The 25,753-nt window shown below is 41.4% G+C and overlaps 1 protein-coding gene across 3 annotated transcripts in view; it reads right to left on the bottom strand.

Moving 5' to 3' along the window:
- Positions 1–25,753, bottom strand: part of VEPH1 (ventricular zone expressed PH domain containing 1) — a 198,927-nt gene that overhangs the window by 85,083 nt on the left and 88,091 nt on the right. For all 3 annotated transcript variants that reach the window (XM_053658046.1, XM_053658045.1, XM_037126372.2), the window contains 3 exons: positions 20,819–21,039; positions 6,303–6,512; positions 5,097–5,491 (listed from right to left, as the gene is read on the bottom strand). In XM_053658046.1, the coding sequence (XP_053514021.1) occupies positions 5,097–5,491; positions 6,303–6,512; positions 20,819–21,039 (826 nt within the window). The remainder of the gene's footprint in view (positions 1–5,096; positions 5,492–6,302; positions 6,513–20,818; positions 21,040–25,753) is intronic.

Raw genomic sequence — 25,753 nt, 5'->3', positions numbered from 1 at the left:
TCTTTTTCGTTCCCTGGCTACTAGCTTTTCATTACCCACAGTGCTCTGAAGTATGGATTTGCTCGGTTTTTAAATGAGATTTGATACTATCCAGGGACCATTTTGTTCCCCTAGAGGGCATACATATACTGCCATTTTCATAAAGGACATAAATGGAGAAAAAACATTCACTTTATTTAAATTTGGTTTGTGGCAAACTGGATCTGAATGTGCCCTCCTTCGGGGACCATCCGCACAAGACCGGCCCGGACAGCACTGCACATTTGGGAGAGAAGACCGTCACCACACAACAATGGACAATTGATAATACTCTCTGAGTACAGGCTTCCCTAACAAAGGGGGAAAATGCTCCTTTCAAAATAATACAATTAGAACAAAATATTTAAGAATATGAAATATGCCACAGTAAACTACTCCTGCTCCTAAAAACCACCCCTTTTTATTCTTCTTCTATTTCTTCAGTTAATTTGCCTACTTTAGGGAGATATATTGAAATGTACCCCTGTGCATTTTTGCTCAATTTATGTATATATTTTTACTTCTGTTTATTTATTAGCAAGGTCCCTTTAAACCTACTAGGGACATACTCAAGGTGGATACTATGTTGGGGAAACTGTCTATCTCACAGGGTTTGAATGACTCATTTCATTTACAGGCAGATAATCTCTCCTGAATCTTCACAAAAAAAATGGCCAAAGAATGTACATGTGCTTACCAGTTTCAGCTGCTTCCTAGTTAAACAAATATACAACTTGTCTGGAGATAAATACCAGATAAATCAAGATGCAGATAAACCACATACCCTTTTGTCCAATAGTATTGTTAAGGCATTTTTCTTTATTTATTATACTGTTCAAAGAAAATTGAATTTTTAAAGAAGGAGGAGTCTTTGAACATATAATTAATGAGAAGTAAAGTTATTCGATGTCCCCTAGAGGGACTTTGCAACATGCTGCATTTTGAATTTAAGAGTGTCATGCGCTCACCAGTGATGTGATTATGTGCCTGGGCCTTGCAGCTACTTTTGGCTTGTGAGGAACAGTAATCTGCCGTTCTCTCAATAGACTAATCTGGAGAAGGTCTTTTGAAAGGATTTGCAGGTCTTCCTTATTGTTTGGGTGTTTCTCATGGGCCACTGTCAATGCCTGGAACCAGGACATGTGTGGCCTGAGAAAGGAAAGGGGAGAACCCAGTCTCCATTGTATCTGTCTGCTTTCGACTAAATTCCACACTTTGGACAAATAGGAACTGATGGGTAAGGTAAAGGAATCCAAGATAAATTTCAAAGACCAAGAAAAACTCTCTAGAAAAGTTTTTTCCTAACAAATGGCCCCAAGGGATCACTTCAATGACAGGAGGCCTCAGGAAATTTGAAACACCTTCCTATTTGCTGTTTTCCCCTCTCAAATTGTGAGAAAAAGCTTTAGGCTTTGTCTCTGCCTCCAAATCTTACATCTCTCCCCACAGTTAACTAATCCTAGTCCTATAAGTAAACCAAACTATTTAAAAAAAGAAAGAAACCTTCCCCAGAACCATTAAATGGATAAATGTTATCATTATCACCCCCAGAATGGATTATTGAGCAGGGATAGGTCAGAACCAGCCTTGGCTCAGGCCCCTCTATCATCCCAAGATGAGGTTGGACTTGACTACATGCAAAATTTCAATAAGGAAGCTTTCTTTGTAATTAATTATGAAAACAGCTTCTGCTGCTTGATATTTACAATGAACTTTACTTTTGTGTATTCTTGTATCTGCTCAAGTCAGGAAAAATCAACTCATGTAGGTCTATTAGAGAAAGGACACATTACTAGCTTTGAAATTAGCTTTCTGCAAGTCAGGCTTGCTGATATGCTGTACAGATGGGATTTATTTGCACCCAATCGAGAAATACTTCAAAGCTAACAAAGCGGCATTGATGAGTTCTTGTAAGCTTTTATATCACCCTTTATGGAACTCTAGTGATGAGCCAGATTTTCAAGGATTCATTTCAATGTCAGGCTTTTTTTTTTTTAACCCTAATCATTTTTGTTCACATAAATGAATACCAGTGATTCAGATTTTTAACATGCCCTTTAGCAGATGAACTAAATTCCTTTGGTCTTGTAAGTAAGTAAATATAATCAGGCAGTGATATTAGACCATCACTCTGCATATGAATACATAACTTGCAGTGGCTGGCAAACCTGTAACCATGCCAGGGGCCTCTAAGGCCCAGCAGAGAATTACCAACTTGGGAATAACAGGCTCTTTCATAGCCAAAATGACACTGCTGACCTAATTGCAATAAGACCTGGGGTTTGACAGTTTTTCCAGACATGCTGATAGATTTGTGCTGATCTCTTTATACTCTATGACCTGTGCCCACTGTGATGGATATCATGCAATAAGGAGATGGCTGACTGGTGCTGGAAGAGGTATTTGTAACCTCAATTATTCTGCTGTACTGTAACTAGTGGTGTACCTGTTCCTTTAACACAGATTATTACCAAACTGTGAAGTTAAACCCTATAAAGATGATGTTTTTCTAGGTCAAAACATAGAAAGTTGAAGATCAGTTTTGGCATAATTTCTAACCAACACCAGAACTTTTCTAAAGGGTTTTTTTTTTGTCATGTTTTTGTAGTGTGGTCTTGTAACACCAATCTAAAATTAATGTTAACATTTTGTTGTTGCTCTTGTTTCCTGCTGGTGATTTGTCCTTTTCACTTTAATGTTGAGGAAGTGATTTTTATGCTTCTTCCCTTTGTTTCTTGATGACTTTGTATAATTTAGCAAGAATGACCAAATACCAACAACACATTGCACACCAATAACACATTACACATAACAATTTCCAAGTCTAAATCTTTCTTCAATACATTTTTAAGGAAAGAAGCATGATATCATAGAGCCGAGAGAACTCATAAGAACAGGCAAAATTGTGCCAGCCAGATGACTGCTGGCATTTTGCTCATTCCGAGCAAATTGTGTACACAATCTCTGAAATAATAACAACGTGTCCCCTGCAGTCGGCATGAGGCCTTTCCTGGTGGATATACATACAGTGAGTCATATAAATCTTCCATCCCTCACACATATATCTGCGCAAGGAATTTCCTAAAGACATGCAGGAAATTATAAAAGTATGAATGAATTCCAAAGTGTCAACTTAAAAATATACACTCTCAGTTTTAGGTCATCCTTTATAGGAAACATCAGAGGAATTGCTGCCTTTTTTTTTTTTTTAAGTAAAGATGATGGATTCATTCAATATTTTTAAAAAGAAAAAACCCAAGTCACCTAGTTTACTTTTAAACTCCCAAAATAACTTAAGGTAATAAGAAATATACATATTTGATAACTAAATGCTTAAAGTAATTCTGCAGGACTTCTTCACATTTTCATAACACGAAACTTAAACAAACTTAACTCACCTTATCTTTAAACTAAAAACAAAATAAGACAACCTAAAGCAGGAACCATTCTAGTAGATGGAAATGTAACTTTACATTTGCTACAGACTCCTCTGTCAAAATGGGAAATTCATTTAACTTCTCTTATATTAAATTCTCTAACTTGTGCATAAATGCACAGCTTATTAGTGCAACGAGCAATTGTAAAGAGTTTGTGTTAGTTGGGCTTTACCGATTTTAGCTATTCACAAGTCCTGATGTACTTAATTATCCAAAAGTTATATTGACTATGAGCAATACTACTTTTATTGCCACCATTTAAAAAAAGTTTTAAGAAGACGAATCAATAAATTATGGTAGACATCTTTGAAAATGTCAGATCTCCACAGACATGTTAAATAACAGTTGTCATTACCAAGCCCTTGAACCACCCTGCCTCTCCTGTTATCACGAGACTATATTCTTTCCCGGTTCGGAGTGGGAGAAGGGGTGGAGAGTGGATTAGGGAGGATCCTCCAGTTCCGAAAACCAGATGGGGATGATGGTCAGTAGGTGGATGACTATGAATTGGATTCACCATCTCAGCTGTGATTCTTTCTGGAACATGGGCTTCACGGCTTTTTCAATGAGGGCTGCAGCCTGTGAGAAAACGCCATGTCCAAGGAGAAGGCTGGGACTTTCACCTAAATCTCAAGGGAAGAACATGCCTGCTGCTCGAGTATGATTGTAGGAAAGATCTAATTCGCTTGACAGTGACTTGGAGCCATCCAGACGCACAACCAGAGGGCAAGCCTGCCCAGACACCCTGCTGTTTGTAGTTCCTGTGTCTCCAACCCATCGCTTTTCCCAGGGACAGGACTAGGACACAAAATGAAGGAAGCACCAGAAACTTTGGTACTCAAGATAAATAATATTTAAAAAATTTGAAATTAATACAAAAAAATCCATGATGAACAAAATGTCAAAAGCTGTAAATAAAGATGTGATCAATATCATTACTTGCCTCATCTCCAACACGACTCAGCAAGACATTGCTACTGATACGGTCTTCACTTAAAATTTTACTGACCTTTTTGGGCACCTCCCTAAAATGTGCACCCAAGAGAAGTGTTGAACCTTAATATCCTTTGCTTACTTTGTCTTCTGTTTTCTGACTAGCTCACACTCTCACTCCTCCTTACGAGGGTGTTGCTCTTCTCTTTCTGTACTCTAATCTCCAAGAGATCAGGGACTGTGTATCTCTGGGTCATCAGTGAATCTCACACAAAGCTTAGTCTTCAGCATAGCACCTGGCACTGAGTAGCTGCTTTATAAATGTTGATTGGATGGATGGAGCTCAAAGCTATGTATAGCTTCTTTGCATGATTATGTAGATGGAAAAATGGCTCTGGCTGGATCCCTACCCTAAAGCCTGTTTTGGGAGCCACAGACCTCTCTCTAGGATTTTCCTGAATACTAGGGACAAGGGTCCGGGAACAATATATCTTGAGTTTCAAAAAAATCAGAGGCACATGAGTAGATTCAAGTAGAACCAGAGAGATGATTGACCTTATTGGGGGGAAAAGTGACTAAAACAATGTAAGGGTGTTTCAAAATGATCTATTTTGCAAAAGATCCAGAAAACACAGCATGTCATTTTGAGGGTTTTTTTTCCCAGTGGCGTCTTAAATTTCTCAACTTTGGGGAGTTCAGAGCACTTACCTTCAATGGTACACTGATCAGGGACTGGAATCTTCTTTCCAATTTCCACAGCGTATGCTTTCACTTTACTGAGGTTCTTCTTTAAGTGCAAGTAGAGCTTATCTTGGTATTCTACAGGACTTACAGTTGCCTCTAGAGTTTCTTCCTGGTAGTTTTTTTTAACCATTTCTGGCAGATTCTCTGACTCTATATGTATAATACTTGGGTGTGAAACTGAAGAATTTCCCAGCTGTGATCCATCAGTGTCTGCCTTAAAAGGTGACTTATTTCCTTGGCTAAGTGAGTCTATTTCTGAAAGAGAGATGCTGGCTGGTATCTCTCCACTCTCAGCAACTTCCCCGTCATCAGAACTCGTGCCCTTTGTTAGCACAGTGTGCAAAGCCAAACTCTTTGACCTGAAAGACAAACAAAGGGGAGGCTGAGACAATAGAGAGCTGCCACTCATTGACAAAGAAAAGAAAGAATAGCCCTGAGCAAAAGTTATTTCCTCTCAACTGTGAAAGAGAAAATTGGTGCTATTAACAGTTTTGATAAAACATAGACCGCCTAGTTATATAATAAAGCCAAATCTTTGAAGATCTACACCACCTCCCAAAACAAAGATTTAAAATCAATTTCCTGGCACAACTGGCTGAAACATGATGGCCTTACATATTTATATTCTTTTTTTCTACTTGAGCTTTTTCATCAGAAGTTAAGAAAAGCTTTTGATAAGTCATTCTCAATAGTAGCACATCCATGGAACTTAAGAAGTGTTTTTTAAAAATAAGCCATAGGTTTGTTTCCCATTTGTATTCTGTTTTTTTTTTTTTTAAGATTTAATTAATTTATTTTTAGAGAAGGGAGGGAGAAAGAGAGGAAGAGAAACATCAATGTATGGTTGCCTCTCACACACCCCCTACTGGGGCCCTGCCCTGCAACCCAGGCATGTGCCCTAGACTGGGAATTGAACCAGTGACCCTTTGGTTTCCAGGTAGGTGCTCAATCCATTGAAGCACACCAGCCAGGGCTGTATTATCTTTTTTTAAAAAGGGAACTTCTTTGGATAATTAAAGCATTGTGGAGGACATTTCATTCATGAAAGGATGGAACTTTGAGTGACTATAGGTAAAAGACACTTAAAACTCACCCAATAGCAGTGTTATAACAAAACTAGCAGCAAACATGAATTATACACTGCGAAAACCAGACAAGCAAAATGTATACCTGCTAAATCTAATTCCTTTTTTTTCTTCCTTGGAGATGTGGCCCAAACTATATCTTCTGATAGATCCAGGGGTATTGCTTTCAGCATTTATTTTGTCTTCAAAAGCCTGTATTTTAATTTGGAGCTTTTCATCATCTTCATTCTCAGTGACAGTAAGCTTGGTTCTTTCTAGCTTCTCAGGGAATTCGACTTCAGTGCTAGTTTTTCTCCTAAAGGAATGAAAGTCATTGCATTAGATGCTGGTCACATATATTCTTCAGAACAGCATTGCTCTCTAACTACTTTTTATTCAAAACTGAAAATGTTACCTGATAAGTTTTTATTAGTCATTTAACAAATATTTATGAACAACTATGAACATAGGTCTTTGAAATTGTTTCTATAGCTTATTCTGCCAAAAGTTTAGAAACACGGATGTTTATGTCAACTTTATATTAGAAATACTTGGAAGGATTCAGAGAATAAAAAGCAGTTTTTATGGTCATCTACCATATTCTGTTTAGCTCTCCAAAAGCAAGGCTTCCATATAAAATTTGCGCTAGACATTTTCTAGAAAATTTACCTGCGCTGATATGTCCGTACTGAAAATGATAGAATAAGAACATTTCAAATGGACGGTGTAAGCTCATGGTTCTGTCAATTTTATACAAATCAATGTGACTCTTTTATCTCACAAAGCAAGAAACATCTTGTATTGGATAAAAGAAGTTTTCCATGAATGATATTAATAGTTCTAAATGTCTTCAATAGCAGAATTTGTGAAGTACTCTGTGGGTCATTAAAATGACCTCCTTTAAGGCAGAGGCTATTTGTGGAATACCTTTGAAAGGGCAAACACAGTGCCTTAAATAAATAATGTCTTTTAGGAGCTATGGATAAACTGCAGAAATAGTTCACTGGTACTCACTAAGGTGCTGAGTGATTACAGAAATGCTGTCTGCATTTATCTTCCCTAACCCACCTTCTAATATGAGCCTGCCTAGAGCTACTTTAATTTTTATTTATTATGTGGGGTTAGTATTAATTCTCTCTTCTTATATATAAACACAAGGGTTAATAATCCCTAGAAGTCTATTCATCAAGACGGCTTAATGATTCTGTTGGCTGGTCTGTGTGCATTTACTTGGCCCTTTTAGCATTTCTCCTGGAGGTCGAGAAAAAGACCTGAAACTTACAGAAATATCCTGACCTTTGCAAACATATGACTACTTTTCCCTAAGGGCCTAAGTAAACCATAGTACTTAGTTGAGGGTGAGAAAGTACATTTTTTAAAAAATGGCACTGCTTTTTAAAGAAAAACCAAGGCAAAAGGACTGATGACATTTTTTTCAGTTATGTTCCACCTATTCTTGGGCCTCGTCTCTGGTGAGCACTGGGTAAGGCTGGTTGGTAGGGTTGGATCCTGCAGCTTTTGTGGCTGGCCAAAAGAGGGATCCTGGCCCTAAGATAGGGTCCACAGTTGGGGGTCCTCAGTGGTCAGAATCCCCTTGTTAATCCAGCCAAGAAAACATGTTAACGGTGCAAACTGGGAAGAAGAGCAGATCACCCATTAGGTCATCAGGACATCGTTTACTGTCCAATAAGCTATTTGCTGACAAAATTTAAGTATATTTTTAATATAATTTTATAGGCTTCCTATGTTTTTTTCATACATAAGGCAAAATTTATTACCCATACCAGCCTTGACTGAAACATACATGAGTTAATTTTAGGAATCCGTCCGTACATGGGAGTAAGGGCTCATCATAAATGTGTTTCCCTTTCTGACTCATATATGATACTGGCTGCCCAAACGCAGGTGGGAGGCTCAGACATCCCCCAGCCAGAAATGGTTTCACTTCCCGTTGTGGATGAAATCAAGATAGTGCTGTCATTGACAGTATTTTACAAACTGCCAAGGTTAATGTTAATAGATCCAATAAGCCCTCTCAAGATGAGAAATTTTGGGAGTATCTATTTTCTATCCATTTCTCTGGTTCTTTATATTTAAAAAATGAAATGTGAGTAGGTTCCCAAAAATCTGTTTCAGAAACTGTTATAGCTGTGATTATCAAAACTTAAAAATTCATGAAGCACACAGTCCACCCCACTATACCCATATCAGATATTGAGTGTTATACAAATTTTTAAATCTCAAAACAGGAGCGCTGTTCAAGAAATAATTTCTCATGAATTTACTAGTTTTCTCTTTGTATGTAAAGCTCTGGGCTATAACAACAGTTAAAATAATAGTTTTATTTGGGGGCTAGGTTTGGCCAAAGGAAAGCCCAGGCAGGGTACTGGATGGAAGAAGATGGGCAGCGTAGTAGGTCTCCCAGCTCCCTCCCACCAAGGCACAGTTTACCCCACTGAGGCCACAGCTCGTCTTGAAGAGCATGTAGGAGAATGTAACCATTTTGCTTTTTTCTCCCCCCGAACAATCTCCAGTAGCTGTGATTGGTCCCAGCGATTGTCCCTTGTTGGTCACTGTGCATCTGCAGGGGCCTGGAGCCAGGGGCCACCTCTGTTTCTTCCCATAGAGCCCAGGTAGCAGGAAGGGAGGTTTCACACTCTAGGTCCTATTCTTGCCATCTTATTCCCCAGCCTCCATGGCCCAGTGGGAGCGAGCCATGGGGGCCTTCTGCCAGCTTCCTGCACTCTGGCTGAAGACTGCTCCTCCAGCCCTAGTCAGCGATCAAAGCTGAAATGGTGGTCACCAGTCAAGCCTAGGAGCTGGGGCCCTGAAATTCAGGTAATCTTTGGCCTCAGGGGACACTTAGTACTTTACCAGCTGCGAGGGGCCACTGTGTCACCTGTCTGTCACTGCAGTGTCTGTGCCAGAGGCAGCAAGGCGAGTCCTTCAGAACTTCCTGGCCAGCTCTCTGCCCTGCTCTGGCCCCTAGGTTCACTCGTTCACTCACCCTTTTCTTCTTCTGGCTGATAGGCCCTCTCCTAATTTAAGTTTCTTCTTGTCCCGTTGGGACTGCATGAAAAGAAAAAAATAGCATTGCTTCCTCCCATGCCCCCCACCAAAAGGAACCATCAAATTTCACATGATTATAGTAAATCTTCCTAGATAATTTCATTGGATTGATTTCTGATTTTTTTAAAATAAAATTTTCTTACTTATAAAGATCTTTTATCTGTTGTAGTCTTTATATCAATTTCCCCATCTGTGAAATGGGGACCAGAATGCACTTAACTCATAGGGTTGCTGGGAAGATGAAATGAAGAGAACCAGGGTGAAGACCTGTTCCTAGCACATAACAGGCGACCAATAGTTAGATTGTATTATTATTATTATTATTAATTGCTTTCATTACTGTTGTTGCTTTGGCATTTAATCTGCCCTGTGTGTACTTTGTGTTAATATATGAAGAAAGCATCAGTGGCTGAGACACAGGCTGATGAATCAGTTCCATATCCCAGAGGGAAGTGACGTCCCTGCAGAAGGCAATGGCATCAGACTTCAGGAGAGGACTGTCACACTGTTCCCTTTCCCTGCCGGGTCCCCTGAAACCAGGTGTCAGTTAGTAAGCCATGGCCCAAGCCAGTCAGAGCTCTGCCAGCTGGGGGCATGACTTCCTTCTCCCTCCTGCTGTCTATCGCATGCCTTGGAGGGGCTTGAGAGAAGTTATGATTTATCCCTGGATGTCCACCAAGAGGGTAGGGCACGTGTCTCAGGGAGTTGGGGGGTAGGGTTGCCAGGGTAAATACAGGATACCCCGGCAAATTTGAATTGCAGATAAATAATAACATTTTTTGAAAATTTTTAGTATGTCCCTAATGTAATATACTGAAAATGTATTATACTATACTAATATAATTTTGCTGATCATGAAAATAATTTGCTCTTTATCTAAATTTAACTGGGTGTCCTGTATTTCTATTTGTTAAATCTGGCAACACTATTCCTGATAAACCCCCGCTGCTTGGTGGGCAGGACCGGTACTGCTTATATTTGTTCCCCTGTGCCCGGCCCACACAGGTACCTGAACTGTTTGTGGAATAAATGAACTCAGACTTTGCTGATATCTGAAGCCAGCCTTCGCCCGGCAACCCCAGGCTTCTGAGTTCTAGGCTCATGAAGTGTTGGCTACTCTTCCTGGTCCATGGGAGGTGGTGTCGTGGGATAAATACCAAACGTGGAGAGAAACAAGGGGCCCAAAGAGGAGCAAAAAGAGAGATTTGCCAAAGGGCTAAATAAGAAAGGTGAAAAAGCAACAATAAAATGTCTGGGCCAGAGAAGCGGTCTCTGGTTAAGAGGCTGATGACTAGAATGCTCACCGCGAAGACTTTCTGTTATACACAGTCTTTATTGTTTTTCTGATTTGGAAATTTGTGTAACACAGGAGGCAGGGGACAGGGGTAGTAATGAAGAGTCGCCAAGGCAACCAAAACTGCAAGGTTGGCCAAGGAGAACTTTCTCTCACTGGCCATCACGCCCCCTGCGCTGGTCACACAGCTCTCCTGGCAGGGAGTTAGGGCAAGTCACGACTCCAACAGGTTGGAAGTTCGGGAAATGGTAGATAAAAGTCTGAGTTTGCCATAAACATTCACTGCTTCTTCTCCTCTTGGTTTTTAAATTTTAAAGAATTAGAGAGAATTTGTTCACAAACAAAGGCCTTTTCCAGAGATAAACTCTGCATTCCTTCTAGAGCAAGGACATGCACCCCGGATGCGAAAAACTGATGGAGCCCCTGGTCCTGTTTGGGGTTATTACTTCTTTTCCATTTGTCACTTCTAACTCCAGAAGTAATTTTACAGAAACCTTTGTCAGAGTTCTATAATCCCCTGAATATTAACTTGGCTTTAACTCAACACACCACATTACAAGGGGCTCAGATGATTTCCACTCTGAATGATTTCTGGTCTCTGTTGCCAAAGTCAAGTTTTTAAAGATACCTCTAGGGATGCCTGGAAGAGGCCTAATTACCTCCCCCTGTGTGAGCGGGACTCCCCTCGGAAACAAATTGGTTTGGGGGCAGCTTTCTGCTCTCACTAAGCTGGGAGATGAGACTATAAAGCTGGCAGGCATGGAGAGATTGGCAGCCTCTCTTCCTGGCTCCTTAAATCAAAGAAAAAATACTACTAGTTAATGTTTGATGAACTTGGCTTACGGTCCCATGTTCAGGATATGTACTCCTGCAAAGTTAACCTTGTTAAGAGAGAAGTGGGAGGATGTAATGGATCAAATCCACTTGAGAGCCCTCAATTCTCACGATGCTATAATCATTACTCTTCTACAACTTCTGGGGTCATCAGTCACCATAACAATGACAAAGGTGATCTCCCCCAGCCCCACAGTGCTATTGTCTGTTTTGGGATTACAGTGAGTGATGCTGCTGGACCACTATACTCACATACTAAAGAAAAGAGCAATGGTAAGTCTAGGCTCTTGGTGCTCTATCCTGGCTCAGACCTGCTTGATGGGTAAGAGCAGAGACCAGTAGGAGCTCAGTGATATATGGGCACCAGAATGCGGGCATGCCACTGGGAGAACTTTGCTTAAATCAACTGACTATGATTTATTTCATTCACACAAGGTTTTCAAAAGGGGGTTCAAGAAGAGATGGTTGTGGGGAAGAGAACTGAACATGGCTTTACAGGGAAAAGACCTGGGTTCATGACTCCAGTATCCTGTTCGTCAGGGACCTGGCAAGGCTCTTTAAGACCCCGCATCTCCTTATTCTCATTGAACAATGGGGTTAATGACACTGCATCACTAGATTGCTAAAAGTATTATGTAAGATAATGGATTTGACTGCAGCTTATACAGCACGGGCACGAAAAAGTCAAGTGGTAAAAACCTGGGTGGCTGTAGCCCAGTATGGACATTCGATACTAAAAATGGTGGTTTGTCCTAGTGACACCAAACCTGGAAGATGAGCTGCTTCTGCTCAAAGCCAGGGAGGCCTTTCCAGTCCCTCACACCACTGCAGCCTCCGGCAGCATGTGGACTAAAGGACAGGGATCCTTTCTAGTGGGTGAGCATACAAGAACTGGGATGTAGAGAGAGCGGATTTAAAAATTTTTCTACTTCATGTATAAATTCTGAGCAACTGCAAACATAGGGAATTCCTATTAGAATAAAAGTTTAAAAGCTCTGATACAAGAAGATAACCACTCAAATGCAGATGCTAGTTCCTCACTTTTCATTCAACTAACAGGAGGGGAATAGGATGTGGAAAAACAATGAGCCAGAAGTGCAAAGCCCTTGCCCTTGCTACTCAAGAGGGAGGCGCTAGACATCAGCATGACCTTGGAGCTTGTTGGAGATGCAGAATCTCAGGCTCCGCCCGAGATCTACCAAATCAAAATGAGCATCTTATCACAATCCCCAAGTGTCCCACTGGCACATGCAAGTTTGAGAAGCACCAGTCCAGACAATTTAAAAAAAACACACCAGAATCTGAAGCGGACTGGGGCAGAGGCACTTTCCCTTGATCAAGCAGGCGCCTAAGGATTTCATTCATTCTGCCGGGAGGTGAGACCTAAAACAACATGGGCCAAATTTGGAGGTGCTGCCTAGTAAACCGCATGCAGTTCCTAGTCCATGGTTTTGTCATCCTTAAGACTTTCAGGTTTTGTCAGTTTCGAGGCAAAGGTATCGTGTCAGTTTTTGCCACTGATAAACACTGGTTCAGCTGTCCCCCAGATCTCCAGTCAAAACCTCTGAGACGAGAATGGGCAGACTAGATGAGCAGCGGCCTGGACAGAAGGCCTCCAGATCCTAACGAATGGCCATCTGGATGTGGCACAAGTCACGAGAGCACCTGCAAGTTGTAAAGGGGTGTAAAGAAGTAGTAATCAGGGGTGAGAACTGTAAAAACAGTCTGCTCCTCTTTTTCTAGCCTCATTTTACAGTCTGGGAACACGAGCTGGTGGCAGGAGCTGGCCATGGGGATTGAGGTGGCGGCATCTGCTTAAAAACGAACACTGGGCCTGGGAAGGGCAGAAGTTCGCATGTGGCACTATCCAGCTTTGGAGGTGGCAAGAGCAGGGAAATGGTTAACTCTTCCTCTGTGGCACGTCTTTTCACAGACTCCACTCCTACCTCCTGTTTAATGGGTAGAATAGCTACCCAGAATGGAGAATTACAGTCAAGCACACTGATGACTGAGCTGAGGTAGAGCTTTACACGTGACCCTATGCGTGTGGACAATTCCTGGTCCGCCTGGAATTCAGCATGTACCTGTTGCAAAATCTATCTGACAGCCTTCAGGCTGCCAACTCCTAAAAAGTCCACCTTTTGCCTGATAACAAACGTGCATACCATCAACAACGCTTTTCCCTCAGCTGGGCCATTCCGCAATAGCTGTATCTAAATCACGTATCTGACACGTTGTGTATTCATTACCTTTCACTTACTAAATCTCTTTCCTTGGGTCCCAAAGGAAAGTTTGGGGAGCAAAATATTAATTATTAAAGAAAGTTCTGAGATTTTTCCAGGCTCAGCTGCATTGAGGATCTAATACAACGCTTCTCAAACACCCCGTCTTTTGGTTTTTTAAATTTTCGTATGTTGCAGGCCAATGTTTTTGTAAAAGACAGGAAAAAAAAAAGACATTTTATTACCAGAGAAATAAAATGAGTGAAATAAAGACATGGATCACGCATTTGGGTGTTGCAGCAATGCCAAACTGCTACAAAAGCTCCAAACTCTTATTTTCCAACTGTGATCATCTTGGTGCAGGATAGTAAGGAACAGTTTGCAGATGGGCACTGGTTCACCAGCTACACTTTGAGTGGCTGTGGCCTAAGGGACATGCTAAGGGACATCCTCTACTCTAATGCCCACCTGAGCAGGGTACTAATATTTACTGAGGGCTTTCTATGCACCAGGTGCTCTCTGTTCTAGGCTGCTACATGTATTGCTTCTCCCATAACCCAGTGGGGTGGGCCCTATTACTCTCTCCATTTACAGGTGGAGAAGCTAAAGCACAGAGATGTTGAGTAACTTACTGAGGGTCAACCAGTAAATCCAGCATTTAACTCTGCTTCACAGCCTTCTCCCATTACCTCTCAGTAGGTGTTTGGTTAAGGTGGCGTCTGAATCTACCCCAGGAATAAGTAATACTTATGGCACAGGAGGCAAACACAAGGTCACAGACCGAATCCAGCCCTCCACCTTGTTTTATCTGGCCCAGAACCTTGTTTCTGCCCCGCGGCAGTGCCTACTTCCTTGCCCCTAGAGAGTAGTTACAATTATACAGTCTTAAAATTACATTCAGCCCTTTGAAGGCAACCACAAGGCTGATGTGGCCCCTGGTGAAAATGAGTTTGACACCCCGAATTATGGGATTGGTGGTAGTGTGGTAACCAACCAGAATTATTTTACCTTAATATCTCTGAGTAACAGCCTGTAGGAGCGGACACCAGAACAGAACCGACATGTAATCCTGGAGCAATGCTTCACAGTGATCTGAAACGCGAATTCTGGCATCCCCTTCAACCAAACCTGAGAAGATGCTCAAAACCCAGGAAATGTCACGCAAATAGCATCTGCAGAGTTCAATTATGATTGATACCAAAAAGGAACAGGAGCATCGGGGAACCAAAATAGCAAAGAGCTGGGTCATGGGGTCGAGCAAGGACCGTTTTAGCCTCAGCTGTCACCCCTCCGCAGCGGCTGGAAGGGTCGAGTGCCTCTCACCTCTCCCCCAGAGCACAGCCTCTCCTTTCCTCCAGGCTAAAGCTTCGGTGTTCCCGTCTCGTATGTAATGGGAAACCAAGCCGTAGGAGTTCGATGAAAAGCTGTTCTCCTCTTCGGGTGTCTCATATTTTGAACACTGCTGTGTTACAGGAAAGGGGCCTGATTCCCCTGGAAAAGCTGTAACTGTGCCGCTCACCCTCCTGGCGGGGCTGCCCTGCCCCCACCCCCAGCCCTCTGTGTCCACACTTGCAGAGTCAGCCCTCTGGGGCCTCACACTTCCTGGGCTTCCTTCGTTGTCTCCAAGGCTGGTAATGATGTCTCCCACCTATATCTCTTGCTGAATTCCTGAAATACCTGTATAGACCTTCACATCACCATAAATACTGCTTTAAGGAAGGACAAATGGTGGAGTAAATGAACAACAGATGGGACGTAAATGGTACCACATGTCAGACTTAACCTCTTTAGTAAGAAGAGGGGCAAAACCCCCGAACCCGTCCTTGCTTCCCTATGCAGAGAGAAGTAACAATAGGCACAGCAACTGCCACGAATGATAAGATGTTTCTTTTATACAAGTGACCACCTTAGACCTCTCTAGATGGGAAAGATATATGTATTAGTTATTAAAACTCTGGTTACCTTGGTGGGGTGAAATTTCACTTAGCTTTTTCTAAGCAGGGGAGCAGTGCTGACCAGAATGTCATATGTTTTTAATTATGCTCCCGAACCTCCTCGTGTACGTTCCCTGAGCCAACAGTTCCTTGCAAAGAATCAATTTCTCTTTGTGTAAACATGTCTTGCCTAAAAAAGGTGGAGTTCTCATAAGCACTTTTAAGACTATTATTTTCTTTCCATTGAGCAAATGCTCTGCAGATTAGCTCCCTCAAGTCTGGGGGACACTGGAGGGGTACAGGAAAGATGTCTAACACTCAGGGCAGGACTGTGAGTGTGGGCAAGTGGAGAAGTGGTTTGAGCTGTCATAAGCTGAGGACAGAAGGTCTCTATGGGCAGGGGTGAGTGGGGAAGACCTCACAGGCAAGTGGAAGCAAACTGGAGTCTTGGAGAAGGGCAGACTTCAAGGGGCAGAGAGGCACAAAAAGGGCTTTCTAGAAGGTAATAATAAAGGTTAGTGAGGTACTACTTTCAGAAGGAAAAGGCAAAAGTCACCCTTAACATTCCTCTAAACTTCCTTTGAATTATCCATGATGTACTATGACCACTGTATACCTCGTCCACACTAAAATTTGGGATCCATTGAACTATACTGGAGGAAGAAAGGAAAGGAAACTCCATGAGCTTATATCTGGGGACTGATACTATTGCCCACTAAGAACTATCATGGACTTGTAGGGGAGTAGGACTGGGTAGAGAATTTTATTTTATTTTTGCCTGTCCTCAAGGTTTACTCCATTATGCCTCTGTAATCCTTACATATATTTAAAGACTTTCTTGCTGTGAGGATTAAACAATATAACAGTAAATGACCCCAGCACGGAATCTGCCCTGTGGTGGGAGCTGGTTAAAAGCTTGATCAGCCCTGACTGATATGGCCCAGTTGGGTATCTTCATGCAAAGCGAAAGGTTGGCAGTTTGATTCCCAGTCAGGGCACATGCCTGGGTTGAGGATTTGGGCCCCAGTTGGGGTGGGTTCCGGAGGCGACCTATAGATGTTTCTCTCTCACATGGATGTGTCTCTCCCTCTCTTTCTCCCTCTGCTGCTCTCTAACAATAAGTAAATAAAATCTTATTTAAAAAAAAACTTGATTAGACCACCAGACACAGTCTTCTTTGCAAAATGATACAGAAGAACTTGACCCCCACCCTGCTTTCTACAACTTCTGTTGTGGACTCAACACAGAGACATCATTCTTAAGCTCTTGGACGGTGCATTCAGGGACTGTACATGACCCAGAGTTACGTTCTGATGTGACTCCCGAGATGTCAGGATGGGAACTCTGGAATGACAGTTCCCAAAGTTTGCAAAGGGTCTTTGCAGGCCTTGTTGTTTGTCTGTACGTTAGGGCCACACATCAACTCGAATCCCTGGCTCTCCATTGCCATCCATTTCTTCATGTTCATTGCATGAAACTTAGGATAAACCGAAATGCTGGGGCTACTCCAAGGAGGGCAGATTTCCTGGAGCCCTTCTCCTGTGAATACAATCTCCTTTATTCTGTTTTCCATTCATTCTCTCCCACAGAAAGTTTTATTTTTTTTCTCTCCATCTGTCATCTCTTTCCATGTATACCAAAATCAGATTTACCCTACCCAGTTGATTTTGACTATAATTTACTTTTCATTCTCCTTCCCACTCCCCTTCCAAGGCCTGATTCTTAAAAACAAAAAATAAACACAAAATCTCACCACTACTACCACCATCACCACCAAAATAACAAGAAACACATACCCTCATTTAACTGAGCCAGAGGTTTGGGAAAGTTTTCATCACATGCTTTGCACTAAAACTTTTTTATAAGCAACATTTTCTTTTACGACTTTGATGGTTTTGGCTAAGATGTGAAAGGTGAATCTGAGGGACGTGTCACCTTGCTCTTTAAGTCCCGCCTGTAGCGTGGGACTTGGGGCTCCACAGGGACCCTCCCTGTTCTCTCTCTGCTGGAAAGAGAGAGAGTACCCTTTCCTGTTGCCTCCTTTTCTCCCTACTGCTTCCCATTTCTCCTATTTGCTTCCCACCCCTCCCTTCCTTCCACAGTTTCCACCCCTCAAAATTTCCATCCCCAACTGGTGCCTGAGCCGAACCTCCTACTAAGACCACCTATGACAAATTGTCCCCAACTCCGATGATGCCTGATTAGAGCAGCCTCTGTGGCGCCACATGTGCTTGGCAAAGGCACCTTCTAGTCTCTGCTCATTGGATGCTCAGCCAGCACACAGTTGCTAGAACTCACCTTCTCCTTCCCCAGCTTCCCTTGGGTCCTGTCAGGCAGATACTTCCATGGATAGTGGCTGCCCAGAAGACTAACTACTGAAGGCTCACAGAGTTTCAAACGGTATTGACATTTTCCCCTATTTCAACACATTGTTTTAATCCACAATTGCTGTTATCCCCCTTCTGCTTCTCTGGAATTAATTTGAAAATCTAAATGCTTTGCTTGGCTGTCCTGTTCTTCAGCCTCTGTTGGTTTATTATTTAGATAGAAACATTTTTTCTTTCTAAAACACAGGAACAAGAAATGTGCAAGCGTGCTTACCTGATGCATTTAGTAAATGACTCTGAATGAATTTAGTAAAATTCATTCAGAGTCATTTTGGACAAAGAAGGCTCCTATCTGCTTCAGTTTTTTCTTCTCTCTAGGATGCTAATTGTTTTTCTTTTGATAATCTTGTAGTTTTGGCCTGAAGTCTAAAATCTGGCCTGCTGGGCTGTGTGTCAGATTTGTAAATTAGATGACATCTGTTTTGAATTTTATCATCTTTAATTTTCTTTCAAGCTCTCTTCACTTATTTATTTCCTCTCCAGTTGTAAGGATCAGACTTTGCTGGATGCTGTAGACAAAAGTGTTGACCTTTCTGTGTTGCGGGGCACGGATTAAAATTACTGAAGCTAAATGGTCACAATGAAGGCTATTCAGGGAAAAGATGTCGGGAGAGAAGCCTTAGCAACCAGCCCAGAGAAGATGAGCAGTCAATACAAAAGGCTGGCTGTCCACACCAGCATTCAGAATTTCCCACCGAATAATTATCATCCATTAGCAGGAGACTGACAGGGAGGACTGAACTGGGTGAAGTATTCTGATTTAAAGAGGTTGAGGTGGTGGCTGTGGCAGTGGTGGTAGTATATGAGGTGACTAGTGACCTTCTATCTCTTCACATTTAATTTTCCTCAAAAATAATGAAGTGAAGAGAACCTTCAATGCATTCTCATACACAAAGATTCATATTTTGATAGTGAGACCTTATTTTTTTCCTCCTATCTACATACCTCCTAAATTCTTCTTTTCATGGGGAAATTGTCTATTGCTTATTGGATTGGGCTTACTTATTAAGGATTAATTTTCCTGTTAGAATGCCTAATGTAGAACACATTTTCCCTTTATATAAACCTTTTTCGTGCGTATAATCGCACAGATGTCAGCTTGCCTCTCGCAACTTTGTATTTGTAGAGGCAACAGAAGATGGGTTAACGGCTGGCCAGAACATGTGCCTTGTTCTCACATTGGATGCATCTGTCAGTCATCACTGGCAGAAGAAATAGCCGGCCGGGTGTGCACCAAACACAAAATGGCTCCCCCAAACACCAGCTGTAAAAACGCTAAACAAAATTTCCAAAACCACACCATGAAAATTGGCCAGCAGTGAATTTGTGCTTGCATATAAATGACAAACCATCCCTTCATGAGGCTGGGGCTGTATTTCTTGGATCCTGCTGTGTGTGGGCTGTTGCTAGGCAGGTCATAGGTCTATGGAAAATGCTGTTTTTTAATGTAATATGTAATAGCAGTGGTTTTCAACTAGGGGCATTTTAGTAATGTCTGGAGACATCTGTGGTTGTCACAGCTGAAAGAGAGGGTTGCTACTATCATGTAGTGGGCAGAGGCTGGTTGTGCTGGTAAATATTCTATAATGCACAAGACAGTTTCACAACCAAGAATTAACTAGCCCAAACTGTAATGGTATGAAAGCTAGAAATCCTGGTATGTAGGCATCTACAATGAACAAGGCAACAATAGATTTTTATGTGCTCAATCAAAACTGTGGTGTTGAGAGAAAAAGGTTCTTTTAATTTGTCTTCCTTGGATGAACAACTACTGTTGACTTTGACGACCATTTTGGCCAGATAGTATTCTCTGTTGTAGAGTGTGCTAAGAGACCCTTCCAGATTGGCTCATCTCCTGCTGCCTCTCTTCTTGGTTATCAGCATCATCTTCAAAGTGTATTCAGTCACTCAGACTAGTTTCTCTGGGTTTCATCCACTCTTCTCTCCCTTCTCCTTACTATACATCTTACTAGTGATTAATTCCTCATAATCCCAACCTCTCTCATTACAATGATCTACCCTGACTTCTTAACTGCCCCACCACCAACCACAATTGAAGGATCCCATCATTAAGTTTCTAGTGGTAGTATCCTGGCCCCGCTCTTCCTCTTGCCAGCCTGTTCCTTCAGTGCTCCACAATGCCAGCTACTTCCTCATTCACCTAGTCCTTTGGTGAGAAAAATATTTGAGTGCCTACTACCTGTTAATTACTGTGCAAGGAGCTATGATCATTCCCCAGATTAAAATCTTTCCAAGCTTCCATGTTGCTTACAGGACAAACTCCTTGATGTAAGACTTCTGATAATCTGCCTTTGACCTAACTTTCCAGTTTACTCTCCTACCCTACACTGACGACCTCTAACCAGTCACACTGAACAAATTGTTTTTCCGTAGTCCAGGACACACACTCTTAAGCTCTTTTATGCTTGCACGTGAAGAGTGTCCTTTCTATTTGCAGTGTCCTTTCCATTCCTATCTGGGGTACTCTCGTTCACCCTGTGCAACTGGGTGCTTAGCACATGGACGCTACTCAGTAAACATGGAATGAATTGAAATTTCATCTTCTCTGTGAAACACTCTTCAATTGCCCAGCTGTTGGTCAGTATGCCTCTCATGCTCCATAGCTCGTTGTATCACTTCTGAGAAAGCCCTGTCACATGCCCTGACTGTGAACCCCTTGAGAGATGGTGTTTGAAAGTACCCCATATTTAGATAAAGTTCTTGTGAGTGTTATAATATGTACTGAGAATATTTACTAGGTTGAGACAGTGTGTCTGGCTTTCTTTAGAAACCTTAAAGCCTGCAAAAGTAAGTGTGGCTGTCTATTTTATGCCTCCATGGGTTCATGACAGATTCCTGAGTCCACAGGAATTCCTGCTCACCTGCCACTTCTGGGCTTGGTGGTTTCCAGTTGTCGGGTAAGGAGCTTGGCAATGGCAGTGAAGCTGTTGCTCATGCGGAAGATGTCTCTGCTCTGAGGACCCAGGATGGAGGAGAAGGTGTCAGTGATGCTCTTGATCTCCAGCAGGAGAATGTGGTGAAATGAGTGCTCCATGCTGGCCAGCTGACTCGCCAGGAATGGCAGGCAGCTCCTGGCTCTCTCCTGCCAGGGACAGTGAAGAACATGCACAAGCATTGGTGGGAAGGTAGAGAATGACAGCCATTATGAGAAACAGTGCAAAGATTCCTCAAGAAATTAAAAATAGAACTACCATATGATCTAGCAATCCCACTTCTGGGAATATGCACCCCTCCCCCCAAATGAAAGCATTGTCTTAAAGAGATAGCTGCACTCCTATGTTCACTGTAGTGATACTCACAGGATCCAAAGACATATAAAAGTCCATTGACAAATGAGTGGTTAAAGAAAATGTAATATTGAATACATACATATATATATATATATATATATATATAATTGGAATATTATTCAGCCATAAAAAGAAGGACATCTTGCCATTTACATAACATGAATAAACCTGGAGGGCATTATGCTAAGTAAAATAAACCAGACAGAGAAGGACAAATACCACAGGATATCACTTTTCATGTGGAATCTGAAACGAACAAACACTCATACAAAGAGAGATGAGAAAAGGGGTTGCCAGGGGCCAAGGATGGGGGAAACAGGGAGAATAAAAGGGTACAAACACAGTTATAAGATGATATTGTCTGAGGGCCTAATGTATAACATGGTGACTATAGTCGATAACATTGTACTGTGTAACTGAAGTTTCCTAAAGCATGTGAGGTGGTGGATGTGTTCATTAACCCAATAGGGGAATCATTTCACAATGTATGTGTATATTAAGTCATCACATTGTACACCTTAAATATCTTATAGTTTAACTCGTCAATTATGCCTCAACAAATTGGGGGCAGAAAGAACAACAAAGAACAAAGGTCTGTATTTTAAAAGAAAATCAGGGTCTCATGACCTACCGATGCCAATTCTATGGCAGTTCACTTAGAGAGTTAGCTGAAGCTAAACAATAAGTTTCATTCATAATCTTTCTAAATCAGCTTCTTTGAGGTTTAAATTTTTTCCTGACCTCCAGGAAAACTTTTTAAAAATAAAACTTTTTTCTGTTACTCCTTTCTTATAAATATGTAAATAGACTCATTAATCTATTTTGCCAGGCCCAAACCTCTCAACCATCATTAATAATCTTACCCCACACATCTGCCCTTCCTAACTTTGTGTCTTTCTCCGGCCAGTCTCCATGCCTGTGACTCACTCACTCCCTCTGCACAGGAGAGGCCTGGTCAATGGTACCCCGGACCCACCCGTCTATCGGGTGATGCCATGCATCAAACCAGTGTTGAAGGTTTGCCTCCTCTCCACGAGACACACTAACCCATCTGTTTACTTTAAGAATCTTTCAACATGTTCCAGAGCTTATGTGCCTGGTCAAATGAGTAGATTATATTACATAGCTGTAATCAAGTAAATTCTCCAAAGTGGCCTAAAAGAAACTGAAGATAAATGACAATACAAACAGTGCAGTCATGAGTGAATACAAAGAAAGTGGCTTAGCAGACATATGTTTTATCCCTATCAAAACTCCTCATCATCCACATTAGGAGGTAACATAATTTAATCAAATATGACTAGGACATCCAAAAATTGTTTTCAATGATCAAGAAGGTCATTTGAAATATAGGTGTGTACTCAATATAATGACATACTGTTAATAAAAAAATAAAAATAATTTAAAATGTAGCTTATTTCATTTTTAATTCTTTTTTAAAATCTCATTTTTATGTATTTAAAATGATAATGTTAGTGTAACAGAAAATATGTATAATTATGAATAAATATATACATTGGAAGTTGATGCTCAAAATCCTTTTAAGTGATGGATGTACAGGTTGAAATCACTCTTCTAAACAGGAATTCCCTTGTAATCCCTTGTCCTAGCATTTGAAAGCTTAATTTCTTTCAAGATGTAATTTCTGTCAGTTACTGTCCTGTCTCCTCCATGAAGCTGCTCCCAATGCCCTGTGCTATCTGAATTTTCACTGCATTATAGACTGTGTAAAGACAATCTTATTCAGCACCCAATCATTTGTTTACACTTGCCTTTATTCAGTGACCACATAGGTGTTGCATGCCTGTAATATGCCTGTGCTAGACTCTAGATGACAGAAGTAAGTGAGACTTGGTCTCTGCCTTAGGGACCCTCAATCCTCCTTTCATTTACAATTCTCTAGGTTACCTGCACCAGTCAGGTCTCCTAAAGGGGCTACTTCTCAAACATCAATCATCTATCTTCCTGGCACAGAACTGAGTTGTAGAGTTTATACCCAGTGTCTCGATTTACTGATTTGAGCAAACTTACACGTCAAAATATGACCTGACAAGTAGAGTATGGAGTTGCAAAAGAACCTGTGCTTTACAAGAAAATTTATTACAGAACAGAGTCAAGCAGTGAAGTTCCCTACTCTTTAATACTTAACTTGACTTTTAAAGATTCCATTATACTGGAACATCTTTTGGGGATAGTAGAGTCCAAAGCTCAACAGCTAATTGAAGAGACAGTTATTCATTTAAGGATAAAAATATTAGATGAGTGAGAAATAGGAGCAACAGAACAAGTTCCTAACGGCCTGTTTTAGATTTGCCTCATCCAATTGCCAGGTTGCGTAAAAATGTAGCACTCTTGAGACATACGTATAGATACAGATACCTCCGCATAGTTGCTTTCACTCGTGTGCAAAGTTCCACATGCGAATGCCTGGCATGCAATGCATCACAGGGACATTTTCTGTTTTACATTTAAAGGCAAAACCTGAATGTGGGGTCCCTACTACATGCCTGCCACTGTTGTAGAAGCCAGGAACACAGCACTGAAGAAAAAGGATGAAAACTCTTGCCATGATAATGAGGCAACAGATCATAAACAGAATGCACATGTAAAATATATAGCGTGTTGGATCGAGAAGTGAGCCTGAGAAAAAATGGGGCAGGACTGGGAGTCCCAGGTAGGGTATCAGTGTCAATTGGTGTGGTCAGGTCAGATCTCAAAGAGAAGGTGGCACATGAATTTAACATGGCACTAGAATCTAAACCCAACATCCTCTGTAGCCATAGAGGATAACTACAGTAAACGTCAGCCTGGTTGACACAGGGAGGACAGAAGATGTAAGAACTGGGGCACAGGAGAGGTGACATTTTCTTACTGAGAACACAATTTCAAATTTCAAGTAACTTCCTTGGCTTCTGATTCAGATGCCTCTTTAGCAACTTTTTTACGTGATGTCACAAACATTTCATTTGCTTTATTGAAGTGTCACTGTGGTTTCATTAAGAATTCTTATTGTAAAAAATTAGCAAGCCCTTTCTTCAAAGCATTCTTCTTCCTACAGGTAAAGATGGCTGTGTGGGTATTTGCTGAAACCAACACAATTCTGGATGATCTTCTGGCAGCCAAAATGAGCTGAAGGGAAATTAATCACAGTGCAGAAACAAGAAAAATCATCGCTCTGGAACTAACATACGAAACCAAGCCAAACTCACATGTTTTTTTCTGAAAGCTTGGAACATGTCCACGTACCTCTCAGGGGTAACAGATATAATTTTGGATTCGAAAGTGTGATGTTAGGGTAGGAGGGGGTTGGGAGGTCCTGATTTCTTTCTTGGCTCCGTGATGGTTTGACTCTGGAGCCGGTAACTGCATTTTTCAGTCACCCCACTTGCAGGCACCTGTCAGCAGCATCTGTATGCCTTAATTGCAGGCCTGACCTCATCCCCTCTGACATAAGTTAATTATTTATTATTCAAATAATAATAGCTCACCCACAGAGAGCACTTAATCTAGGTGACAAGTCTATTGTACACATTTTAATGTATTTATTCATGTATTTCTCCCAATATGACTACGAGGTAAGTCCTGTGATCAGTGTTATTTTGAAAAGGGGAAACTTAGGCATAGGTAGAAGACTAACTTGCTCAAAGTCACACCGCCCTCTCTGTTTCTGTAGCTGTGTCCTCGCTGGCTGTACCCTAGCCCCTCCTGTCAACAATTCCAACCCACCCAAGCACATATTCTTCCACTCCTTTTTTCTATACCTTATTCATGATCAGTTATGTGGTCCCTTCATTTAATGATTTTTGATTTAGTTATATAAACATTATAAATACTTTGTAAATACAAAACAGCCCAGCAGTTCTCAAACTGTTTGGTTGCAGGACTCCTTTGGTTTCTTAAAAATGATAGAAGACCACAAAGAATCTTTGTTTATCTGAATTATACCTATTGAAGATAAAATTGACAAATTAAAAATATATATATATATGGAGACATTTTCAGTTTTTACAGCTGGGGAATGGGAGGAAGGGCTTGTAGTGGGAATCTAGTGGATGGAGGCCAGAGATGGTGCTGAATGTCGCCCTGTGACCAAGGCTGAGAAACCCTGATTTAAGTGAAATTGGCTTCTTTCTTCCCCCTGGGAGTACGTGGAGGTGAAGAATCCAGCTAGGAGTATATTTGGGTGTCATTGTCTTGATTTGTGCTAAGGCACTAACAGGTTTACCCATCATTGTTTTTGTTTCAGTGCAAATGGTAATGTAGTGGAAAAGGTCAGTGATGGATGAATATTACATTATTGGGCTGATGGATCACACTGAGAACTGGTGAACTGAAATCGAGTGTCAGGAAACTTTTCTGTAAAGAACCAGATAGTAAATATTTCTGGCTTCATGGGCTATATGGTCTTTTCGTGGGAAAACAACTCCAGACAATAAGTAAATACATATATGTGGCTGGAGGTGGCTCACAAGCATTGATTTGCTGATCCCTGAGCTATATTATATG

Source organism: Artibeus jamaicensis, unplaced genomic scaffold, assembly GCF_021234435.1.
Source record: "Artibeus jamaicensis isolate MK-2021 breed Jamaican fruit bat unplaced genomic scaffold, CSHL_Jam_final scaffold_474, whole genome shotgun sequence".
Lineage (NCBI taxonomy): Eukaryota > Metazoa > Chordata > Mammalia > Chiroptera > Phyllostomidae > Artibeus > Artibeus jamaicensis.
This window is presented reverse-complemented; position numbering and strand designations above follow the sequence as displayed.